Here is a 22,512-nt window from a genome sequence, read left to right on the forward strand (position 1 = left end):
ACATATAACATTTAAGAGTGCTAAATACCATATACCATTACTCATTAATCATACTATATCTCCTACTATCTACTACTCATCTACTTCTGCCTCTTATTAGTTTATCCATTTATTTATATAATATATACTAAATTTTCCCTAATGCCCTGTACTATGTTTTCTAAATTTTCACTTTCTATCAAACATAAACTTACTTCAATTACTCATTAATATTAAAACAAAATAATCTAATTACCAAAGTATAACATATAAAACAATTCTTCCATCTACTTCTAACTCTTCTACTAATTTATATATTTTCTATCAAATATAATAGATTTTCCTATGGGATGAGGATGGGGAGGTTAGAGAACAACAAGACAAAGGCAGGGTAGGAGAAGAAATTGGGAAAGGTAGGGTGATGGGATGTGATAGACGGTTTGGCACAATGAGAGGATGCGGGGACAAAGGAGCAAATAAGCAGCCCATCCTGGGGCATTCCGTGTATAAATGCTTTTATGCGAATACCCGAAGTCTACAAGCAAAGGTGGGAGAACTGGAATGTCTGGTGACAAGGGAAAATATTGACATAGTGGGCATAACGGAAACCTGGTGGAATGCAGAGAATCAGTGGGATACCGCAATCCCGGGCTATAAACTCTACAGGAAGGACAGGCAGGGGCGTGTTGGAGGTGGGGTGGCCCTTTATGTTAAGGAAGGGATAGAATCCAGCAAAGTAGAGATTGAAGGTGGGTCCGACTCCACCGTAGAATCTCTGTGGGTTAAATTACCAGGCTTGTGCAGTGATGTAATACTGGGGGCGTGCTATCGTCCTCCAGACCAGAAATCTGATGGGGACCTTGAAATGAGGAAACAGATCAGGGAGGTGACAAGGAGGGACAGGGTTGTAATCATGGGGGACTTCAATTATCCTCATATTGACTGGGTCAATTTGTGTTCTGGTCACGATAAGGAAACCGGATTTCATGACGTGCTAAATGACTGTGGCTTAGATCAGCTAGTCACGGAGCCCACCAGAGGACAGGTGACTCTGGATTTAATATTGTGCGGTACGCAGGACCTGGTTAGAGATGTAAACGTTACTGAGCCATTGGGGAACAGTGATCATGCTGCGATCCGTTTTGACGTGCACGTTGGGGGAAGAATACCAGGCAAATCTCTAACAAAAACCCTTGACTTCCGACGGGCGGACTTCCCTCAAATGAGGAGGCTGGTTAGAAGGAGGTTGAAAGGGAGGGTTAAAAGAGTCCAATCTCTCCAGAGTGCATGGAGGCTGCTTAAAACAACAGTAATAGAGGCCCAGCAGAGGTGTATACCGCAAAGAAAGAAGGGTTCCACTAAATCCAGGAGGGTGCCCGCATGGCTAACCAGCCAAGTTAGAGAGGCTGTGAAGGGCAAGGAAGCTTCCTTCCGTAAATGGAAGTCTTGCCCTAATGAGGAGAATAAAAAGGAACATAAACTGTGGCAAAAGAAATGTAAGAAGGTGATATGGGAGGCCAAGACAGACTATGAGGAACGCATGGCCAGCAACATTAAGGGGAATAATAAAAGCTTCTTCAAATATGTTAGAAGCAGGAAACCCACCAGAGAAGCGGTTGGCCCTCCGGATGGTGAGGGAGGGAAAGGGGAGATAAAAGGAGACTTAGAGATGGCAGAGAAATTAAATGAGTTCTTTGCATCTGTCTTCACGGCAGAAGACCTCGGGCAGATACCGCTGCCCGAACGGCCCCTCCTAACCGAGGAGTTAAGTCAGATAGAGGTTAAAAGAGAAGATGTTTCAGACCTCATTGATAAATTAAAGATCAATAAGTCACCGGGCCCTGATGGCATTCACCCAAGGGTTATTAAGGAATTGAAGAATGAAGTTGCAGATCTCTTGACTAAGGTATGCAACTTGTCCCTCAAAACGGCAACGGTGCCAGAAGATTGGAGGATAGCAAATGTCACGCCTATTTTTAAAAAGGGAAAGAGGGGGGACCCAGGAAACTATAGGCCGGTCAGCCTAACATCCATACCGGGTAAGATGGTGGAATGCCTCATCAAAGATAGGATCTCAAAACACATAGACGAACAGGCCTTGCTGAGGGAGAGTCAGCATGGCTTCTGTAAGGGTAAGTCTTGCCTCACAAACCTTATAGAATTCTTTGAAAAGGTCAACAGGCATGTGGATGCGGGAGAACCCGTGGACATTATATATCTGGACTTTCAGAAGGCATTTGACACGGTCCCTCACCAAAGGCTACTGAAAAAACTCCACAGTCAGGGAATTAGAGGACAGGTCCTCTCGTGGATTGAGAACTGGTTGGAGGCCAGGAAGCAGAGAGTGGGTGTCAATGGGCAATTTTCACAATGGAGAGAGGTGAAAAGTGGTGTGCCCCAAGGATCTGTCCTGGGACCGGTGCTTTTCAACCTCTTCATAAATGACCTGGAGACAGGGTTGAGCAGTGAAGTGGCTAAGTTTGCAGACGACACCAAACTTTTCCGTGTGGTAAAGACCAGAAGTGATTGTGAGGAGCTCCAGAAGGATCTCTCCAGACTGGCAGAATGGGCAGCAAAATGGCAGATGCGCTTCAATGTCAGTAAGTGTAAAGTCATGCACATTGGGGCAAAAAATCAAAACTTTAGATATAGGCTGATGGGTTCTGAGCTGTCTGTGACAGATCAGGAGAGAGATCTTGGGGTGGTGGTGGACAGGTCGATGAAAGTGTCGACCCAATGTGCGGCGGCAGTGAAGAAGGCCAATTCCATGCTTGGGATCATTAGGAAGGGTATTGAGAACAAAACGGCTAGTATTATAATGTTGTTGTACAAATCGATGGTAAGGCCACACCTGGAGTACTGTGTCCAGTTCTGGTCGCCGCATCTCAAAAAAGACATAGTGGAAATGGAAAAGGTGCAAAAGAGAGCGACTAAGATGATTACGGGGCTGGGGCACCTTCCTTATGAGGAAAGGCTACAGCGTTTGGGCCTCTTCAGCCTAGAAAAGAGACGCTTGAGGGGGGACATGATTGAGACATACAAAATTATGCAGGGAATGGACAGAGTGGATAGGGAGATGCTCTTTACACTCTCACATAATACCAGAACCAGGGGACATCCACTAAAATTGAGTGTTGGGCGGGTTAGGACAGACAAAAGAAAATATTTCTTTACTCAGCGTGTGGTCGGTCTGTGGAACTCCTTGCCACAGGATTTGGTGCTGGCGTCTAGCCTAGACGCCTTTAAAAGGGGATTGGACGAGTTTCTGGAGGAAAAATCCATTATGGGGTACAAGCCATGATGTGTATGCGCAACCTCCTGATTTTAGAAATGGGTTAAGTCAGAATGCCAGATGTAGGGGAGGGCACCAGGATGAGGTCTCTTGTTATCTGGTGTGCTCCCTGGGGCATTTGGTGGGCCGCTGTGAGATACAGGAAGCTGGCCTAGATGGGCCTATGGCCTGATCCAGTGGGGCTGTTCTTATGTTCTTATGTTCCCTAATTCCCTATAATATGTTTTCTAAATATTCACTTTTTATCATCTCAACTAGTTCAATTATTCATTAATATCAAATAATAATAATCTAATTTCCAAATTATAATAAAACCAACAATCTCTTATAATATGTTCTTTACCATGCTCCAATCTGATTAAATATTTTTTCTTTAACATAATAACCACCTATAAAACAATTCATCCATATGCTAACATTTCCAGCTATTTTTTCTAATTCATTCTAATTCATCTATAATTTCGTATATATTTATTTAAGTAAATTTAAACCAGTTATTAACTAAATAAAATCCTCCAATTTTCTTTAACCCTCAGGTTAACCCTCTGGTTTCTTTTTCTTTCTTTCCTTCCATTTTTTCTCTTGTAATATCTTTAATAATTTATCTCCATAACAGAATCCAATAAGCCCACACTTTCTTGTATAAGGTATGTTCATTCTTCCAATTAACTAGGATATGTTTTCTTCTTGTTGTTCCAACAAATTTTGTATTTTGTGCACCCATGTTATTCTGTCCATCTTCTCTATTTCAATCTCCATCAGCGTCCCCTCTAGATCCTGTTGATTTTCCATTCTTCTAATTTCTGTATCCATTCTTCTGATGATTATTTCATCCCTCACCATCATCTTTTTCCGCTTTCTCCTTCTGTTTATCTTCTGTTTTCTTCACATCTTCCAACAGCTCCTTGCACACATCTGTCTGTTGAGAGAGAGTCTTTAAACTGGCTTGAATCTGCAAGGACCAACTCAACTGCTGTCTTCTCATTGTGAGCAATTTTTCCAAATTTTTGAGAATCATTTGAGTCCAAATATCTGGAACAGGCTCCATCTTGCAATTTCTCTCTAATCCACAAGAGGTCCACAGCGTATTATTCTCCTTACTTCCACCACATGTTTTTTCAGTCAGGTATTCTTCGAATTTTTCTTACAGATAACAGTGTGGTTAATGAAGAAAAACAAAAAGAAAGAAACAGTCTCAAGGAGAAAAACTCTTTCAAGTCTAATGAAAATTATGTCCACAAGTAATTCTGGATTTTAGTCCACACACCAAATTATATTTATAATTATAATCCACAACCGATTTATTCCACTACAAAGATAAAGAGCACTTTCAACATCCTTAAAAAGTTTCTCATTAATGCCTTCAGTGTATCCAGGGCTTTTTGCCAAATCAGTCAATCAAAGCCAGGGACAATATTAACACATACTTATCTTAAATTTCCAACTTAAACTTTACGCTTCATGCTTTTTCTTCCATATGGTATCTTAGCACGGAGTCAGCAGCTTGATTGCAGACACTGCACCTCCCCCAGTACTGTCCCTGACAATTAGGTTTCCGAGAAGAAAGCCCCCCCCCCCCCCCGGTTGGGCTTTCAAAATCTCAGATACCTGCACCATGGAAAGATCTTATCTCTCCCGATAAAGATCTTCAGCTCCTCTTCAGACCTGCAGTTTTTGGGGGAAAGCAGACTGTCTCTCAGGAGCCCCTGGAGACATGTCTGTTCATTCACTGTTGGCTCCTCCTCCTCCACCATCAAGCTGATTTCTGAAGGAGATATGGAGCACAGCACTGAGATGATTAAAGAGACAGGAAGTGTGAGGCTCACTTACAAGAGGAAATCTACCTCCCCACATGAACCCCTTCTCTAAAAGAAAAATTAACTGGTCCTTTCACCATCAGACTGGTTTATGATTCTGGAAACTTAGTTTCAGTAAGCACTAAGCAGAGGTTACCTTTAGTATTGTCACTGTCTGAATACTGTTCCAGAGAAAGAAAAATGAGTTGTGGCACAGATGATCTTTCTACATCAGTTACCTGTGTGGCTAATCTGGCTGGTACATAGCTGCAGAAATCCCTGAACCTTTCGAGTGAGGTGAATCTGTCAAAGTTCACAAAAGATTTCAAACTTGTGGTTATTTCTTTGAGAATAAAATGAAAAGGTGAACCTCTATGGTAAATGTAGAGTGAGAAGGAATTTCTTATGTCTTGAAATCATGTACACCTGTGTAAGGCACTTTTTAAATGCTATCAAACAAAAAAGTGTTGTAATTATTAAAAAAAAAACAAAAAAACAGAAGTTATCACCAAAGAATCACCTCTTTCAAAACCAGTACCACACCTTTCTGTTCTTTTATACTTTTTTTTTTTACACATGTTAATCTCTGGGAATGCTATTTAAAAATTAAATAAATGTTCTGTTGGGAAGCATGGAAAAATTAGAGCCAAAGCACAGTCCTCGTGAGCACACTTAAACCCACTGAAATAAATGGACCTGAGTTCATTTCTTTGTCTTGATTGGCATCCATGGATTACTTTGGAAGTCCATGAACAGTGGAGTGGAGCATGAAGCCCTTTCCTTTCAGCGTTCTTAGAAACAGGCCTGTGAATGCTCTAATTCAGGGATGGTTTGCCATGAGGCCAGGTAGCAGATTGGTGGGGGGACACCCATCTCTGTCCATCAACAGATCTTCTTCCTCCTTCCACTCCCTGGACTGGAAAAGGAATCAGGGGACAGAGAAGAAGAAAAATGTAGAAGGGAGGTGAGTGCTGAGCTAGACCATTGTAGAGCGAGAGGAGCAGAAGCTGGTACTTCTTTGGGTGCATTTGGCATGCCACCTCAGGAATCAGGAGGACTTGGGCCAGCCCTTCTCTAATTCATACAGATTCAAATGCTAGCCATCTTCTGAGCCATTTTTGCTTCCACACCTCAGCTTCCCCAGTGCAAGGTGAGGACAATTAAGGCTGCAGACATACTTATTTGCAGGTCTGGGCCAAGACCTCCCAGTACCTAAGGTGGAATGCCCAATGCCACTGCCGCCCTCTTATCCAGAAGTCTGATACTCTCAGCTGCTGCTGTCGTCTCCACAATTCCACTCTGTTCCTGTCTTCCTTTTCAAATCTAGGAGTGGAAGCAGGAAGAGCAGGTAGATGGAGGCAGGGAGCAGGCACCCTACCACCACCAGTCAGCTCCCTGAGGTGACTATCTCAATCAACCTCATAGACAGGCCAATCTTGGGAGCAAATTCCCAACTGAAAACAATATGCATTCAGTCATGCTGAATGTCTCTAACATATGAATGTGACACAACAGCACCTCATCAATTGCACATGATGTGCCAATATGTGTGCACACAAACATGCATGTGCCTTGTTCTGTACATCGAAATATTGTCACTTTCTCCTATCCCTCAAGTTCTCCTTATACCTCAAGTTGGACCATTTGTATTTCTCTGGTGCAGGCTGCAAAGACAAAGCAACCCATTAAAAACCTCACAAAGAATGCCTTAAGCCCCCTGTAAGATCTTCAAAGCAGCCCTCTTCCATTACAGCCACATTAGAAATGCACAGCCCAGATCTCTCCACCAGCTGAACAAGCCTTCAGGAATTTGGATAAAACTAACGAGCACTCCCTGTAATATCTTCCTGCCTTTGCTCCTTCTAAATGCACCTTTAACTCTCCACTTGACTGTGTTACAAGAGCTTCTGATACCCACAACTCCACCATCTCAATCTAGACTTCAATCATCCTTTCAAATTACTTTATTTCCTTCTGCTTCTTTTTCCTTTTGATTTCATTGCCTTTTCTGGAAAGACTTAGTACAGGACTAGATGATTATCCGGTTCTATAACATAGCTAGTCTACCAGACAAATTGGGACACATAGTGCTTCTATTTGGAGAATAAGCCCACCCTTGTAACTGTGCCAGTCTTCTTTAAGGTTTCCGACAACCAAATCTGATGTTGGTTTATTTGTTTAACATATAACTGGGGAGTAGCTGCCACATGGTGAGGGAATTTGTCACCTGATTTTCAGTATGTCTGCTCCAAAGTAAATCCCACTGGGCTCAGTTAGACTTACTGCATAACCCTATGCATGCCTACTCAGAAGTAAGCCCCATAGCATTCCATAGTACTTACTCCCAAGTAGGTGTGCATAGGATTGCAGCCTGAATCCAGCGTAAGTGTACTATGCTGCAAATTCCACAACCCATACAGCATGAGAACCGGAAAGATCCTGTAGACTGCAGTGTGGTATAAGATTACCTTTTACCTCTTTGGGACAGAAAACAGTTACTTGTCTGTGTGACTGTCTCTTTTGATCTGTGTGAAGGCCAGGAAGTGGCATTATCAGGCAGGAGTGAAGTAGCAATGTAATTAATTACTAATGGACACAAGCTACTGTTAAGCTACTTTTACTGTTACTGCTTTGCACCATAGCTACTAAGCTAATTTATCGAGAGAGTGCACCCTGAGTTAAGTCTAATGCAGAAGACTGATGAGTCTTCCAGAAGTCCTCCTCGTGGGCCCACCTGGGAGGGGGCACTGCTGGAGGTATTTGTTCATTCTTGTACGAAAACACTCATAGCATCAGATGAAACATCCATATAGAGTTCTACTGGTTTGAGGCCCTATAACCACTTTCGCCAAGAGGGGTTGCATCACCAATTAACTGATTACATGTCAAGAAACTTTTCACAACCCAACATTTCACAACCCAATTGGGATTGGTTCTGGGTAGGATGTTATGAGATCTGAAAGCACCACTTCCATATGTTTGGGTTTTGTTTCTGCTATTAAATGGAACTATTTCCTCATGTCATGAAGATCGTGTCTCAGTTATCCCAGACAGCTAGGTGCAGCTTCTGCTGTGCAGTTCCAACGCTCTGAGGGGAGAGAAAATGGACTTCTTTAAAAACAAAAATGGCTGAAGCTTGTTTTGGACCCTTGCAAGTAATCTGATAACAGCTAACAGTGTGAGTTATGGCAGTATTGGTCCTTCAAAATATGTGCCTGCATAAGGCTCACATATCCTTTAAACCAACATTGATCCTCTTTTTTCTTGTATAGATCTTAAGCTCACAGGAAAATTGGTACAAGGCTGAGCTGAGGGGTTATGAAGGATATGTCCCAAAGAATTTCATAGAGCTTCATACTCCCAGGTAAGTACAACCTGTACTTTATTTCAGGTGTTCAAGATGTTTTATCTTGAATGCACTTATTGACATTAAATGCACTTTTATTTACATTGTATGTGAATAAATGAATAAATGAATGCACTTTTATTTAAATTAAAAAGAGACAAGATGGAGCTACATTGTGGCAGATTTCTAAGCATCTCTTTGCCTGTTCTTTTCACTCTTGCCCCGTAGAGCATTCACTCTTCTTCCTCATGTCCAGTTCTTTCTGTTATGAAGAATTCACAACTCTATGTTAGCTGCATGACATCTTCCCAAGTGTTGCTTGCAAAAATGCTCCTGATCCCAGAGATGTCAACAGTGCCGCTAGAGTTCTCATGCAACAGAAACATGGGCATGAGGTAACAGTAGCAGAGGCTGAAGGAAAAAAAAACTACTAGGGGGAATAAACTCTCAAAAAGCATACATTATACAAAATGACAGAAAGTGGTCTATCAGGGCCATCCTGACTACAAATGGTACAGCAGTGTTTTATGGGAAACCAATGAGGCGACATGTGATTTGAGAAGTACACCCCAGGATATGTTACCTTGTTATGTCACAGAGAATTGAGGGGGCACAGTCATTGGATCATGTGGTGAGGCTTCTGAGGATGTCCAAGTGCCTTGCATATGCCCTACTGCCTGTAATCTAGAGCCAGTAGCATGCAGAGATCAGAAGTTAGGAATAGGAAGGCCAAGATTCAAATCCCCATTCAAATATAACATTTACTGGACCACTCTCATCCTAACCCACCTTGTAGGCTTGTTATGAACATAGAAGTAGGAGAGAAAACCTTATATGCTGCCTTGAGCTCATTGGAGGAAGGGTGAGATAGAAGTGCTACTAATATTGCCATAGATACAAGCTTCCTCAAATGCAGTGGCATCGCTAGGTAGGTGCGGGGGTGCAGGCCACACCAGGTGACACGCACGGGGGGGGGTGACATTCATTGGGAGAGTGACATGCTAAAATCATGGTGGTTAGAAGTAATACCATCATGCTATATACCTTTGGATGCAGAATTTCCAGCAGAATGCAATGCAAAACACCAGAGTGAAATATCTCCTTTCTATCAAAAGTTATGGCCAAAAAAGGGAGAAAAAATGCATGGAGCCCTATGGAAAGTGAAACTGAGCTGTATTGGGCGTTTACTCACAAGTAGGTGACCTTGCCTTAGTCCATCAGAAAGGGCAGGCTGAGAGGAATCCAACAATACCAGAATGGTCCTGATCCAATGAATGCAACCCCCAAAAACACCTGAGAAGGAAGTCCCTCCCTCCAAGCAGATGAAAGTATTGAGCCCTATGGAAAGTGAAACTAAGCCTTATGGTCGCATTTACTCACAAGTAAGCAAATGTGCCTTGGCTGGTGGTCAGGCCAGGCAAAGGGGAATGTGAAACTACCAGAATGGTCCTAATCTGATGGAACTGGAGCTCAACAAATGCTCCAGAAGGCAGCCTTCCCCCCCCCCCACTAAAAAGGATCAAAACAGAGGCTTCAGCTAGTAAGGTGAACTTTTTTGAGATTTGCAAAGCCAGCTGGATCCTGATAGTGATCTGGTTTAAACAGAAGTTCTTAAATTGAACTGGAAACTGGGTAGGACTGAAAACCTTACTGATTTTGGAGGGGGGGGGGTGTTATTGCAGGCAGGTTACAGAGGAAATTCAATTGGTGAACCAGGGCTGGCTTCTGCTTATTTAATTATTTGTTCTACTTTAATTATTTTATACATATTCATTTTAATTTGCCTGATGATGTCACTTTCACCATGACATCACTTTTGCTGGGTCTTGGACAGATTGTCATTCTAAAAAGTGGGTCCCAGTACTAAAAGTTTGATAACTGCAGCAATAATGTGTTAGTAAGTTGACACCCTGGGGGGGGGTGACACCACTATTAACTGTTGTGCCACAGCTCCTCCCCACTGGGCCTTGTGCCCACTTAAGGCTGATTAGTTTCCCTTGTTAAACTCACAAGTGCAGCAAGCAAAAGTCAGAGTCTTTTATGTATGCTTGTGAGTTTCAAAGCCAGAAAACAAATAGCATGCCCTGGGGTTGGTGGGCAGGAGACATACGCTAATCACTCATATCAGCCTTGTAACCCTAACCCCGATTTGGCTTTTTTCCTTTCCTCTGCTTGGCAATGTTGTCCTATACAAAAGGCTTTCAGGTGTCATACTTATTTCTCAGTTCTACAAGCTGTTTTCAAATCTCAGGATGGGCCAGCAAGTGTTGGTCATGGAGCATGTGCTGCTCCATGTTAGTGAAAGGATTAGATATATATCTACTCACATGAAGCTCTTTTGGCATGCAAAGCATTCATGCAGACAGACAATACTGAGCTAGAGACCATCTCACTCAGTATTGCCTGTCTGTGCAAACTGGAAGTGGCTCTTCGGGATTTCAAACAGGAGCCTTTCACTGCCCTACCTGGAGATGCCAGGGATTGAACCTGGGACCTTCTTCATGCCAAATGGATGCTCTGTCTCTAAACTGCGGTCCTTCCCCCAAATTAGCCTCAAATTCAAAATCCTGCTGTAGCTGGCTTGAAATAAACAATGCTTTGCACCATAGCTACTAAAGCATGTTCACAGTGCACAGCCAAAGTTTACCAATCCCTCTCTCACTCTCACCTTTCCTTTTAAAGAGTGCTGTGTTGTAGTGAGAGTGCACCTGATGCTTTGACTTCTCAAGGCAAGATGTGTGCTGGTGTAGGATTCTAAAGAATTGTTTGCATATTATTAACCTGGATCAGGTGGAAGAGGTCCAGAGCTTCTAGGCACTGAGGGATTGTCCTCCGTGTTACACCACTGGCCTCTGCTGGATGGAATGAAAAGGACCGATTTGTGTGGAATAGTTCCATCTGCTGGCAGCTGAGACTTTCAAAAAGGGGGAGGGAGATTGATCTGTTTTTTTTCTTTAAAGGGGTAACATATGCTTGTGTCTCTGAGCCTCTTGAACTGAATCACATTTGGGCCCACATTTGAAATAAAATATTTCTAACAATTGGCAATATATGTGCACACACAGAGACATTGCATTTAAGAGTGGCGAGCAGTTCATGCCGGGCACTGGAAATGGACTTGAGGATGCATTAGGTTTGTCCACTGTTCTTCAGCAAATTACTAAGCTGTGCTATAGCAGAATAAGTCCTATAACATTTCCTATCATTATACCCTTTGTCCTGGCTCACTATAAATCTCTGTTTCTCTCCCATTTCTTTTTCTTTATCGCCTCGTCTTTGCCATCACTTTAATTTGTCTCCGTGTGATTTGTTGCACTTGACAGCTGGTTCCATGAGGAAGTATCCCGCCACACAGCTGAAAATATGCTCAGAGCCAAGGGAGTCGGCTCTTTCATTGTCCGAGCCAGTCAGAACTCCCCAGGTGACTTCTCCATCTCTGTCAGGTACCAGTGATTTTGATTCTTTCTATATTTTAAGAAAGATTTATATTTGGGTGGGGGAGTCCCTGTAGCAGCCATCTTAAAACAGTAGTTCTCTCTCTCTCTTTGTATGGGGGGGGATTGGGCCATACGTGGCATCCTGTGGGGAGAGGCAAACACAGTAACTCAAGGTAAAGGAGCATTTTCCCCTTACCTTAGGGCTGCATTGTGACTGCATCAACACTGGAAAATTGGATAGGGTTGGGCCCAGTAAGTGAGTGAGAGATATTTATGAATTTAACCCTGCCACGTGCCCCCAAGGAGCCCTCAGCATAGCCTACAATACAATAAAGACATCAATCAATAAGATGCATTAAGATTCAACAGCCTAAAAACAGAACACCATCTTATAAGTGGCAGAACAGCATAAAACAACCAAACAGCAGCCAGTATAGTAGTTTTGAGACCCTACTAGCTCTTATCAGTCACCAACAGAGCTACCAGGACAGCAGGAAGGAGGAGGTATAAGCTTAGCACACTCTGTATAGTGTATTTCATTCCTTGAAGGTCTCACAGCAGATGCCCTACTTCAAATTTGCAACATTTAATATCCTGCTCTGTTATGTTAAAGGATTGTTTAGAATAAAAACAGGGTGTGCTGAATAATGTCATTATTATTATAATGAATAATGACAAAAACCAGAGCTGGTTGTTCTAGTATCCAGGGTTGACTTAAAATAGGAAGGAAGACCAGAGCAGTGTCCTGCCTAAAGCACTCTGGGAATTGCCTTCTGAATTCTTCCAGGAGATTGATGGGAGGCACTACCCCAACACATCTAGCCCATTATCGCTTATCATAGCCATTGATGACCTTCCAGAACTTCATGGAGAAGTCTATCCAGCATGCCCTCTGCCACTGAGCTGGCCTCCAAGTGACATATTATTCTTTTGTATGCCCTAGCAGGGAAAGGAAGAAGGTCAGATTATATCTAGCAGCGCAATCCAAACTTCCACTGGAACAGGCAGGCCTGCTCTGTATCCAGAGTAAGTTGGGGCTGACTGCGGCTCAGTCCGAGGCAAGGGAAACTTTTCCCCTTACCCTGGGTAAAGTGGCAGCAGCCCCAATGGGTCTACTCAGATCTGCATCACCGCATGAGGTGGTTCAGATCCAAGCAGAACAGAGCTGCACTATGTGGCCCGGGAACAGGGCTAGGATCCAGCATAACTGCCGGGTTCTGGCCCTGCCTCCTGCTCCCTGCCCATCCATTTGACCCCAGGAACACCTACTCCCCACCCACCCACCCAAGAATGCCTCCCTCCCGCCTTATCCCAGCCCTCCCCATACCCCCACCCAGACCCCTGTGCCGGCCGAGCTCAGCCAGTGTGAACTCACCTGCTGCTGCTACGGAGGCTGGATCTGGCCTCTGTGGGCGAGCATACCTCCGTGCACTGGCATGGCTTACTCCCACTTTACAGCACTTTATACTTTACAGCATGCTTGCGACTCTCCTGGGCTGGTACAAGGGACTTGTGCCGGCCCAGGGTGCAATTAGGATTGTGCCCTAAATTTATGATAAGCCTATAGTACAAGATGCAGGTTTGAAGAACAGGGATTTTCCCTCCAATGTTTGGCAATACAGACAGTAGATTCTTCTCTGACGTTTTAACCAATGATTATGCAAAACAACTGTGGGTTGGTTTTTTACCCAGCCTTCTCTATCAGGCCAGGTGGTGTGCATGTTACTTGTTAGAGCATTGATGCTTGTGCCAGTGACCTTGATATTGATCATTGCTTCAGACTGGCTTATGTTGATTTATTTAAAAAAAAAAAAAGACATGCCCAAGAAGATGTTATGTGCTTGGCATCACCAGGCAGCATCCTCAGCAGCTGCCAGGGCCTAGCACTGACACCAGTTCTGGCTTTTTTAAAAAAAAGAAAAGAAAAAGACTTGCATGTTGTTGTGGCAGCAGGCCACCCCCTCCCCATACTCTGTAATGAGACACTATCTGGGGCATTGTGGAAGTCCAAAATAGTGGCTTACCACCACCACCACCCCAGTGTTGGAGGAAATTAAAAATAGTTTCCTCTTTGGGGGGAAGCAGAGTAGCTTAAGCAGCAGACCCCCCCCTTTTGGGTATCACCCCAGGGAACCTCCTTCACCCGGCTGACTGCTAATCAATAAAAAAGACAGAGGCAATGGCTTGTTAAAGTTGCAAAAAAGAAGTTATTTACTTACAGTTCCATTGAGTGTATATTTACAGCAACTGATTAGGATCAGAGGTTCAGCTAACACCTAGAGATAGCTGCCTCACCCTGCATGCCTTGTGCTCAAGATGGCCTGGGCATCAGAGCCCTGGTATGCACCATCTTAACGGGTCGGTGGTCAGAGGACAAGAGGAAGGGTTCAGAGGAGAAGGGAAGGACAAAGGGTTAGGGCCACACCCCACAAGGATCACAGAGAGAACAAGTAGAAAGGTCAGAGTCACTGGGTCATAGCTTGACCCCTTCTGGACAGCATCCTGCCCCCTCTGGACAGCAGATGGAGTTGCATCAACTCCAACACCCAGTAGTGAGAGGAGTGCAGCTGGCCACAGCTGGGGAGGAGAAAGATTTACCACTGCTGCCACCAGTGTGTCACACATGCCCAGCTGAATCACATGCACCCCATCTGACTTCTAACAAGCATACAAAGGTCAAACAGCACATTTCACATCACATGCAGTTTGGCCCCAAGAAACCTGAAACAGTTGTGAATGTCTTGTTTCTTCCCCTGGGTCCCCAGGCATGCAGAGGATGTCCAGCACTTTAAAGTGATGAAGGACCCAGAGGGAAAATTCTTTTTGTGGTCTGAGAAATTTGAGTCGCTCAACAAGCTCGTGGAGTATTACAAGACCTCTTCCATCTCCAAACACACGCAGATTTTCCTGAGGGATGATACCCAGAAAGACCAGCAGGTAAACTTTTGGGAGCTCAGCTTCATGGCAGACAGAGAGAAAAGTTCACCCTGTTGGAGTAGCATTTTAGGAGAATGTAATTATTACACATCAGCATTAAGTGGTTTGGGTCACAAGAGCCTGGCTTATCTGCTTTGGTCTTTGAACGTTTTCAATATAAAAGCACTGTATGACATACATAGCATGGCTCTGCATCAATGTGTTTGTTGTTCTTAAGATCTCTGCTGGCGTCATATGTACATCTGCACTGACCCTATAAAGCCTCCCCACTATATATTCTTCAAACTCTATGGAGCTTAAACCTTCTGTGAAGTACATCCCTGGGGCGGAGCCTCTGAGGCAGCAGAAGCGGAGACACAAGCCCGAAGAGGGTGGCAATGAAGACGAGGAGCTGTGAAAAGGGGTCTGCAAGCCCAGTTTAATCTAGTCAATGTCTTCACATTCATTGGGACCTGTTACAGCACAGAGTCCCACTTGTTCAAGTCCTTAACAACAAGTCCTTAAAAAAGTCTTCATCAAAATCAAAGCTGAGTCTTTGTGCCTTTCACAAGTCTCTCTGAGGGAATTAGCATGACCTACACCTGTGCCGCAGATTCTTGTCCTGATATTGTCTTGTCCTGTCCAGATATCTGGTCCTTACCCTGTTGAGCTTGAGGGTACTCAGCTGCTGGTCCAGTGCTGACAGGCTACTGCTCTCTTGGTTAGCTCCCGTTGTCAAGGTTGTAGTCTGGGCCCCAATCTCAAGGTTACTGGCAAGGTGGGTTGACCTCTTGCAATTCCAACCCCTCAGGGGGGTCAGTTGGGATGCCTCTTGGTGTCCCAGATGGTAGTCAAGGGATAGGCTACCCTGCCTATCCCTCTGTTGGCACTGTGCCAGTCAGAGGTGGATGCCCGGGTTTGCCCAGCCTCCTGAGGGGGGGGGGGGCTGTCCTGAGGTGCTCCCTGCCAGACAGCTTCCCCCAATGGCCACCAGGGGGCAGGCTGCTTTGGCTGTGGCCCCCACTCTCTTTATAGGACTTCCTTTACCTTTCTCTACCTTTGGTCACTTTGTTGGTGGCTTTCTCTATTTTAACCATTTCTGCCCAGCCCACAGGTGTACACATTTGATCCCTGTTGCGTATATGCAACATTGGTCAGAAATGGCTTAAGGGGGGGAAAAAACACCCTAAGCAAAGAAAGAAACTGATGATGATGCCACTGCTGTAATCCAGTGTGAGGTGGGGTACAACCCACTTGTGGGTACTGACCCACAGGCTGAAGACTAAAGACTTAACTAATGAAGAAATCACAAGGAGCAAGAGGATGCCCTTTGCATGATGCCTTATGGGAATGAAAGATTCTTGCTGGCATAAAGCACAAAGTGATCTCCTTCCAGAATCCTTACCCCTTTATTCTAGTACATGAGCTGCCACGTAACAGGAAAAAATATATAAGGGCTTTCCATCTCCTTCAAACATATTGGCACAAGAAAAGCCAGTGTCAGCACTTTCAAAGCATCAAGCTATGCAATCACTGACCAAATGCTTTTTAGCCTGTAGTAGTCTGTTGTTTCCAATTAGGGTGTTTGGGGAGTAATAATATCATTTATACGGTGTGTTTGACTTTCACAGTGCTTTACATATATTACTTCAGGAATCTGGATCACCCAAAACCTTCAGACACCTGAGACAGGGTACCAAATACCACCTCTCGCACATCCTCCTACCCATACTGCCTCACCCAGTAGCATAGCTAAGGGGGCACAGCACTAAGTGTTGCAGGGCACCTCAACATGCCATACAAGCTGCCCCTCCCCCTCACCTTTGGAGCCTTTCCTGGTGGTGAGAGCAAAGTGGAGACTCCTTCTTTGCCTGTAAAGGAAGGACAGGCACTGCAAGTCAGGAGTGATGAGCTCTATAAAGGTCCCTCCTGGAATGACAAAGCATTCCCTGCCTAGAACATGGCTATATATCCTGAACTGCAAGTATGAACTACTGCAAGATATGAAGGAGCATTAGCAAAACTGTGTTGGATCCTGTCTTGAACAAAAGCAGCAGTTTGCAAGGCATCTCGGGGCTGTGCTATGTTGAAAGAGAAAACAAGGAGCTTGTAGACAGATAGGAACAGGATTGAGGAACAGAGATACAAAACACTGTGATTCAGCCACAGAATAATAGAACAATGGAATAGAAAAGAGGAGCTACTGGATGGAACTGAGGGAGAAACATGAATGCAGATGTGTTGAAAGGACTCAGAAAGAGTACACCTTTTGTTAGAGCTGAAGGTTTCCCTTTATTTATAATGCAATCCATACAAAATAAACGAGGAGCACTGGAGATTGAGGAAAAGATGTGTTTCAAGGCACAAAAAACTAGCAAATATTAAGGAAATGGGCGAAGTAATAGAGAAGAGAGAGTGTGCAAAAGGTGTTTGGGAAACAGGGAAATCCCAGGCCACTGGCAGGGGCCTGTTTCAATCTATGCTCAAAGAATGTGGAAATACAGAGGTTGCCAATGAGAGGAAGAGTGCATGGTAACTACAGTAACCAAAGCTCTGCTTAACCAGGAAACGGATTCTGATATCAGATTACCAGGATGTGAATACTAAGACAAGGCAGGACATAGTACATGCTCAAAATAGCAATGAAGCTCGGGAACCTACATTGGAAGGAGCACTATATGTTCACCAAGGAGAAGAAATCATGCATTACTGACACAGGGTTATATTGTTAAAAACTCCCTATCAACCAGTGGTTCATTTTAAAAACTCTGCCTTAGGATTTAAAGAAATTCATTTCAATTGATGGCAGGCCATATTGCCCACAGCAGCAGCAGAAGACGAGTGAGGAGGAAGAAGGCAAGACAGAGGAGCGCAGCATCTATTAAACAGGTTGTTTAAGGCTAGATATGATCAATAGAATGCCTTTCACTGCAGGACTTCATTTTTGTTTAAATGGATTTGTACTGTGAATGCAAAACCTGCAGGGGGTCAAAATTGCTCATTTGCATTGCAAAGGCCTCTTTTTCTGCTTTCTCTTCTGCATTAGCAATTATCACAAAGGCCACATAAGTGGTTCAAAGGTGATTCAAGCCTGATTTGTGAAAACAGCAGGAGAGAGAGGGGCTGGCATCTGTACTGAGTAATGCATAGGAAAAGGAAAGGTTAGGGAAAGTGAACCTGCCTCCACTGTTGTGCTTACTCGCTAGGATTACAGGACAGCATATATAGGCAGATCCAGTTGCTAAGACAAACTAAGCCCAAGCCTTAGTTTTGAAAACAAGTTCAAAGACACTTGTGGTTAAGTGTGGTTGGACTGTCATGGAATCCAGTGGTGTAGCTAGAGGGGGTGCAAAGCACTATGTTTTGCAGGGAGCCTCACCGCAGCATGCAAGCAGCCCCTCTCCTTTGGAGCCATTCCAGACAGTGGGAGCAAAATGAAGGCCCCTGAGAGAATGTTTCTTTTTTTTTTTTTAAATAACATTCTTACTTTGAAACAGACTTGATGCAGAAAATGAAAACAGATTTTTACAGAAAAAGTACAACACATCAGCATAAATGGAGTTTGAAGTGAAACTGGATTTTCTTTTAACTTTATTGTTCTCTTTTTAATGAGCTGTTTCTAGTTTAGTAATTTCTATTTGTAGCTCCATTCTGACTGCCTTGTGTTTTTTAATAGTGCTTGTTTCACTAATGTATCTGCCCTAAATAACAGCTTTCATAGCAGCCTAGATTACCGCATGCATCATTTCAGCTACTGTATATTATTATTTGTGTCAAATAATGTTTAATTTCATCTCAGAGTTTGTCCTGTGTACATGTGAAGGGGTGGGGGCCAGCACGGTAATGGGGAGATTCCACAAGGCTTCCCCAAAACTAGTGCCATCCCTGACTATCAAGTAAATATTAGTTGATGTGCTATTTGTTATAAAGACCACAAAACAAAGTGAAACTGCAGTGGGTGGGTGGGGTCTTTAGTGTTTTGCTCCTGCTACAGCTTTGTTCCTGATCATGGGCCCTCACCATGTGCCCTATTTTTAGTTGGTGAAAAAATGTTTCATTGGCTTTCAGAGGAGTTCCCCCCCCCCAACTAAAATTAGTGTGCAGAGGGCAAAGTAGGAAATCTCCCATACCATAACTATACCATAGATTATACTACGGATTAGCCTATATAGATAATGACCTTATAATTTCAATAGTTTATAAATAAGATCCAGTTTTGCATGAATTCATCTGTCATATCTCCTTCTCTTGATTGGAAAATAGTGAATATGGCAAAATAGACAAAGGAACTTCACTTTGTATGATTTGCTTTTCTTCCAGGAAAGTGGTAGTTGGAGCTTGGCCAAAAAGGCACAGGAAGTGCTTCACCGAAGTGCAGGACCACCTGCAAAAGAAGTAGGAGTGTCAGGACGCAAGAAAGATGCGGATCATTTCTCATCTCAGCATCAGAAGCAGGTAACATGGAGAACCAAAGGTGAACCCAAGGTCCCATGTCTACATATTTAAGAACTGCACTGTCATGCATGTTGTTATCTTCATTCATGACACTGAATGATTTTAGGATTATGCTCATGCTGAGCAGTGGAGCATCTCAATATGACAAATCTAAAAACCAATTTAAAAAAATTTTTTTAGGTATAACACTTTGCAGTTCACAGCATAGTTCAAAGCAAACCAAAGTGCAATTTGGAGTTGTTGTTTTTTTTTCCATGAATCCTCTCTAGCTTGTGTAAGCAATTGCAATTCTGGCCCCTGCGCCACCTGGGGCCAGGACCACAAAATGCCCCCCCCCCCCATGTGGCTTGGAGGTCTAAAACATCACTTCTGGTTTTCAGACAGAACTGGAACTGACATTTTTAGGCCTTCTGAAGGCCAAAGCAGCTACGCATGACCCCCCCCCCCCCGAGGCCTCCAGAAAGCCTAAAAACATAAGTTCCGGTTTTCACTGAAAACTGGGTGAAGTTTTTAGGCCTTCCAGAGGCCTTAGAAGGGCTTCTAAGGCCCCCATAAAAAGACATAAAGGGGGGAAAAAAGTGGCAGGGGAAGGGGGTTGCGATGCCATCTCCTGCTGGATGGTGCCCCGGGACAATTTCCCCTTCAGGTATACCATTGTGTGTAAAACATGATGTGTGTAAAACATGTATATGTATGATATATGTGTTTATATCATGTAAAACATGATATACGCATGCATGGCAAGGGATGCATGTGTAAAATATTCTAAGAATCTTGGATGATTTGTGTGGGAAAAGTCGCGTAGTGGAGAAGGGGCTGACTGCTGCTTGGAGCAGGAAATGGAGCTAGAAACTTAGAAATACTCCACAATCTAAGGAGAAGACTGATCTCCAAATGGAATAAAACAATTCTCACCTGCACCATGTTTGACAAGAGCAGCCAGGAAGTAATGGAGCAGGAAGCAAGGGAGGCTAAATCTCATCAAAAACTAGTGGGCCACCTGTTTATGAGTCACATGTCTGACATGACCCAGAAAAGTGAACTAAACATGCAATATATAGACATACATATGTGTGCACATGCACTCCCTTCCATTTTAAAGCCAAGCTGAGTTTGTCTCACACTTAACATCTCTAGCAGGGAACAACTGACATCCATATCTGTATTGAATCACATTGACCTTTTGTGCTGGCTCAAATGCAGGCAAGAAGCCCTTGGGGGCAGTTCGAAATGTTACATTTTGTAAAAGGAAATTGGAAAATATGTCCTGAACTACAAACAAGGAGGTTAGAAGATCTCGAGGGCAGGGGTTATTTTTATGGTGAACAGAGACTATTATACTGCCTCCCTTCCTGCAGGTGAACTTTACTGACAACAGCTATACTCTGGAGTGGCCAGTACATTTCCCATAATAATGGCTGCCCCCACTTCTGCACCCCACTCTGCCCCAACAGTATAGGCATCAAAAAATGGCATTTGAGAAGTTATAGATGACTTCAATATGCCAGAACAGGAAAAGGAAAATGTGAGCTCTAAAAATGCATTGCTCTTCACTGTAGCTAATTCAAGGCAAACATCTATGAGGGATGTCATTGCACAATAGAAAGCAGGGATGGTCAATCTTTCAGTGATAGAGGAAGTATAATTTATTCTGCTACACAAACTTAAAAGATGCAGGAGATTGACAGCCCAGTCTGTCTCCCACCAGTCATAATATACAGCCATGCCAATGGACCATGTGTTGTATGCTATGGCCAGTGACAGATAGGTAAAAATATATTTTACATACTTCCCAGTAGACCACCTGATCACCAATAGGGCTCCTTGGACCCACACCAGCTATTTGCTTGCATAGGTCTGGGGAGAGCCACGGGGGCAGGTCCAGGCCAGGAAAGGGATATAGGAACTGGTGTGTGTGATTGCTGCCAAGAAACTCCCCCTCCTGCCCTCAAACTGCCCCCTCGGTTTGGCCCATTCCCCACCTCAAATCACCCATGCATTGCCCCCTCTGCCATCTTACCTGGACTGGAGGAGCATCTGGGTGGTTCTAACATGCGCATGAAGCCTCTTGCTGTTTCCACCAGTGGCTCTGTTGCACGCAGTGGCAGTGCGATGTTTGCACCCTTGTTTGTCCATTTATGACCACGGATTGCAAGATCTGCTGTCATGAATTGGACCATTAATGTCTGAAGGCTGCCCATCCATGGTATTACAAGGACAAAAGGGGAAGAGACCTCAAGGTGCAGAGAAGATCATTTATTGCCCAATATGTTTTAAGCATTATAGTTCTTTATTGGGGCAACTTTAATTCAGTTCTTCCAAGGAGAAACCACAACTGCCTTTCATACCATCCTAAAATAAGTCAGAATAGATAACAAGAAGTTTGCATAGGATAAGTTGCATCACTCTGCAGAATAGCTGGTATTATCAATAAAACTTCACAAGGAAGAGAAATGTGCAAAGATGGACATTCAAGTTAATCCCAAACTCAGCCAATGTAAATTGTAATAAATTGCAGAAGTAAAGGAGATGAAAGAATTTTCAGTATCAGCAAGAAATGGAAAAATAATTAATAGTTGAGTAATTTTAATTAAAGAGACACATATAACAATTTCATCATGTATAAGAAAATTAATTCATCACCAAAGCCAGCGTCAAATAACTATGGGCAGCAGTTGTTCCAAACTGTCTTTTGCTTATAACTAATGATGAAAACTCCCAGTTGCACCACAGGATATTCTTCTCCTTGCTTTCTAGGACAGACGTGGTAGAAGTCTGGACATTCAAGAAGGACATCCGGGCCAAAGAGACCATAAACCGGGAAGCACACCATCTATGTTCCGAAGGCACACAGATCCAGCACAGCAACCACAGGTACTTCAGGCCTGTCTTTTATAAGTCAGAGTTGGGGGGGGGGGACGACTAAGAAAATTTGTTTCCATTCATAGAGCCAAAACAAATGTATTATTCTGTACATGGCACTTGAAAGGAAGAGTGACATGCAAAATGTGTGTGCAAACTGGGAACTTAAGTAGCCTTTCGAGTCCATGGTGGGAAACAGATAACAATATCCCAAACCTTAACCTGCTGTTAACATATGTGCTTTCCAGATGGTTAAAAAAAACCTGGATTTTATTCCCCCCCCCCCAAACTGTACTTGTGTTGATCCTGCACCATCAGTTGCTGCAGTGTTGTGTGGGGGAGATAGGTAAGATGTTTGCATTATAACCTCTTTCTTACAGTGATGGAGCACAAAAGTAGCAAGAACATTTTCCAACTTCTTAAAGGCAA

At 43.6% G+C, this 22,512-nt stretch overlaps 1 protein-coding gene across 1 annotated transcript in view; it reads left to right on the plus strand.

Annotated features, from left to right (window-relative positions):
- The window catches only part of GRAP2 (GRB2 related adaptor protein 2), a 68,379-nt gene that overhangs the window by 41,621 nt on the left and 4,246 nt on the right, over nucleotides 1–22,512 (plus strand). Inside the window, exons 4-8 of the mRNA XM_066633566.1 lie at nucleotides 8,340–8,431; nucleotides 11,737–11,856; nucleotides 14,616–14,787; nucleotides 19,087–19,221; nucleotides 21,979–22,095. Of these exons, the coding sequence (XP_066489663.1) occupies nucleotides 8,340–8,431; nucleotides 11,737–11,856; nucleotides 14,616–14,787; nucleotides 19,087–19,221; nucleotides 21,979–22,095 (636 nt within the window). The remainder of the gene's footprint in view (nucleotides 1–8,339; nucleotides 8,432–11,736; nucleotides 11,857–14,615; nucleotides 14,788–19,086; nucleotides 19,222–21,978; nucleotides 22,096–22,512) is intronic.

The sequence above is a fragment of the Tiliqua scincoides genome, chromosome 7, assembly GCF_035046505.1.
Source record: "Tiliqua scincoides isolate rTilSci1 chromosome 7, rTilSci1.hap2, whole genome shotgun sequence".
NCBI classification, from domain to species: Eukaryota; Metazoa; Chordata; class Lepidosauria; order Squamata; family Scincidae; genus Tiliqua; species Tiliqua scincoides.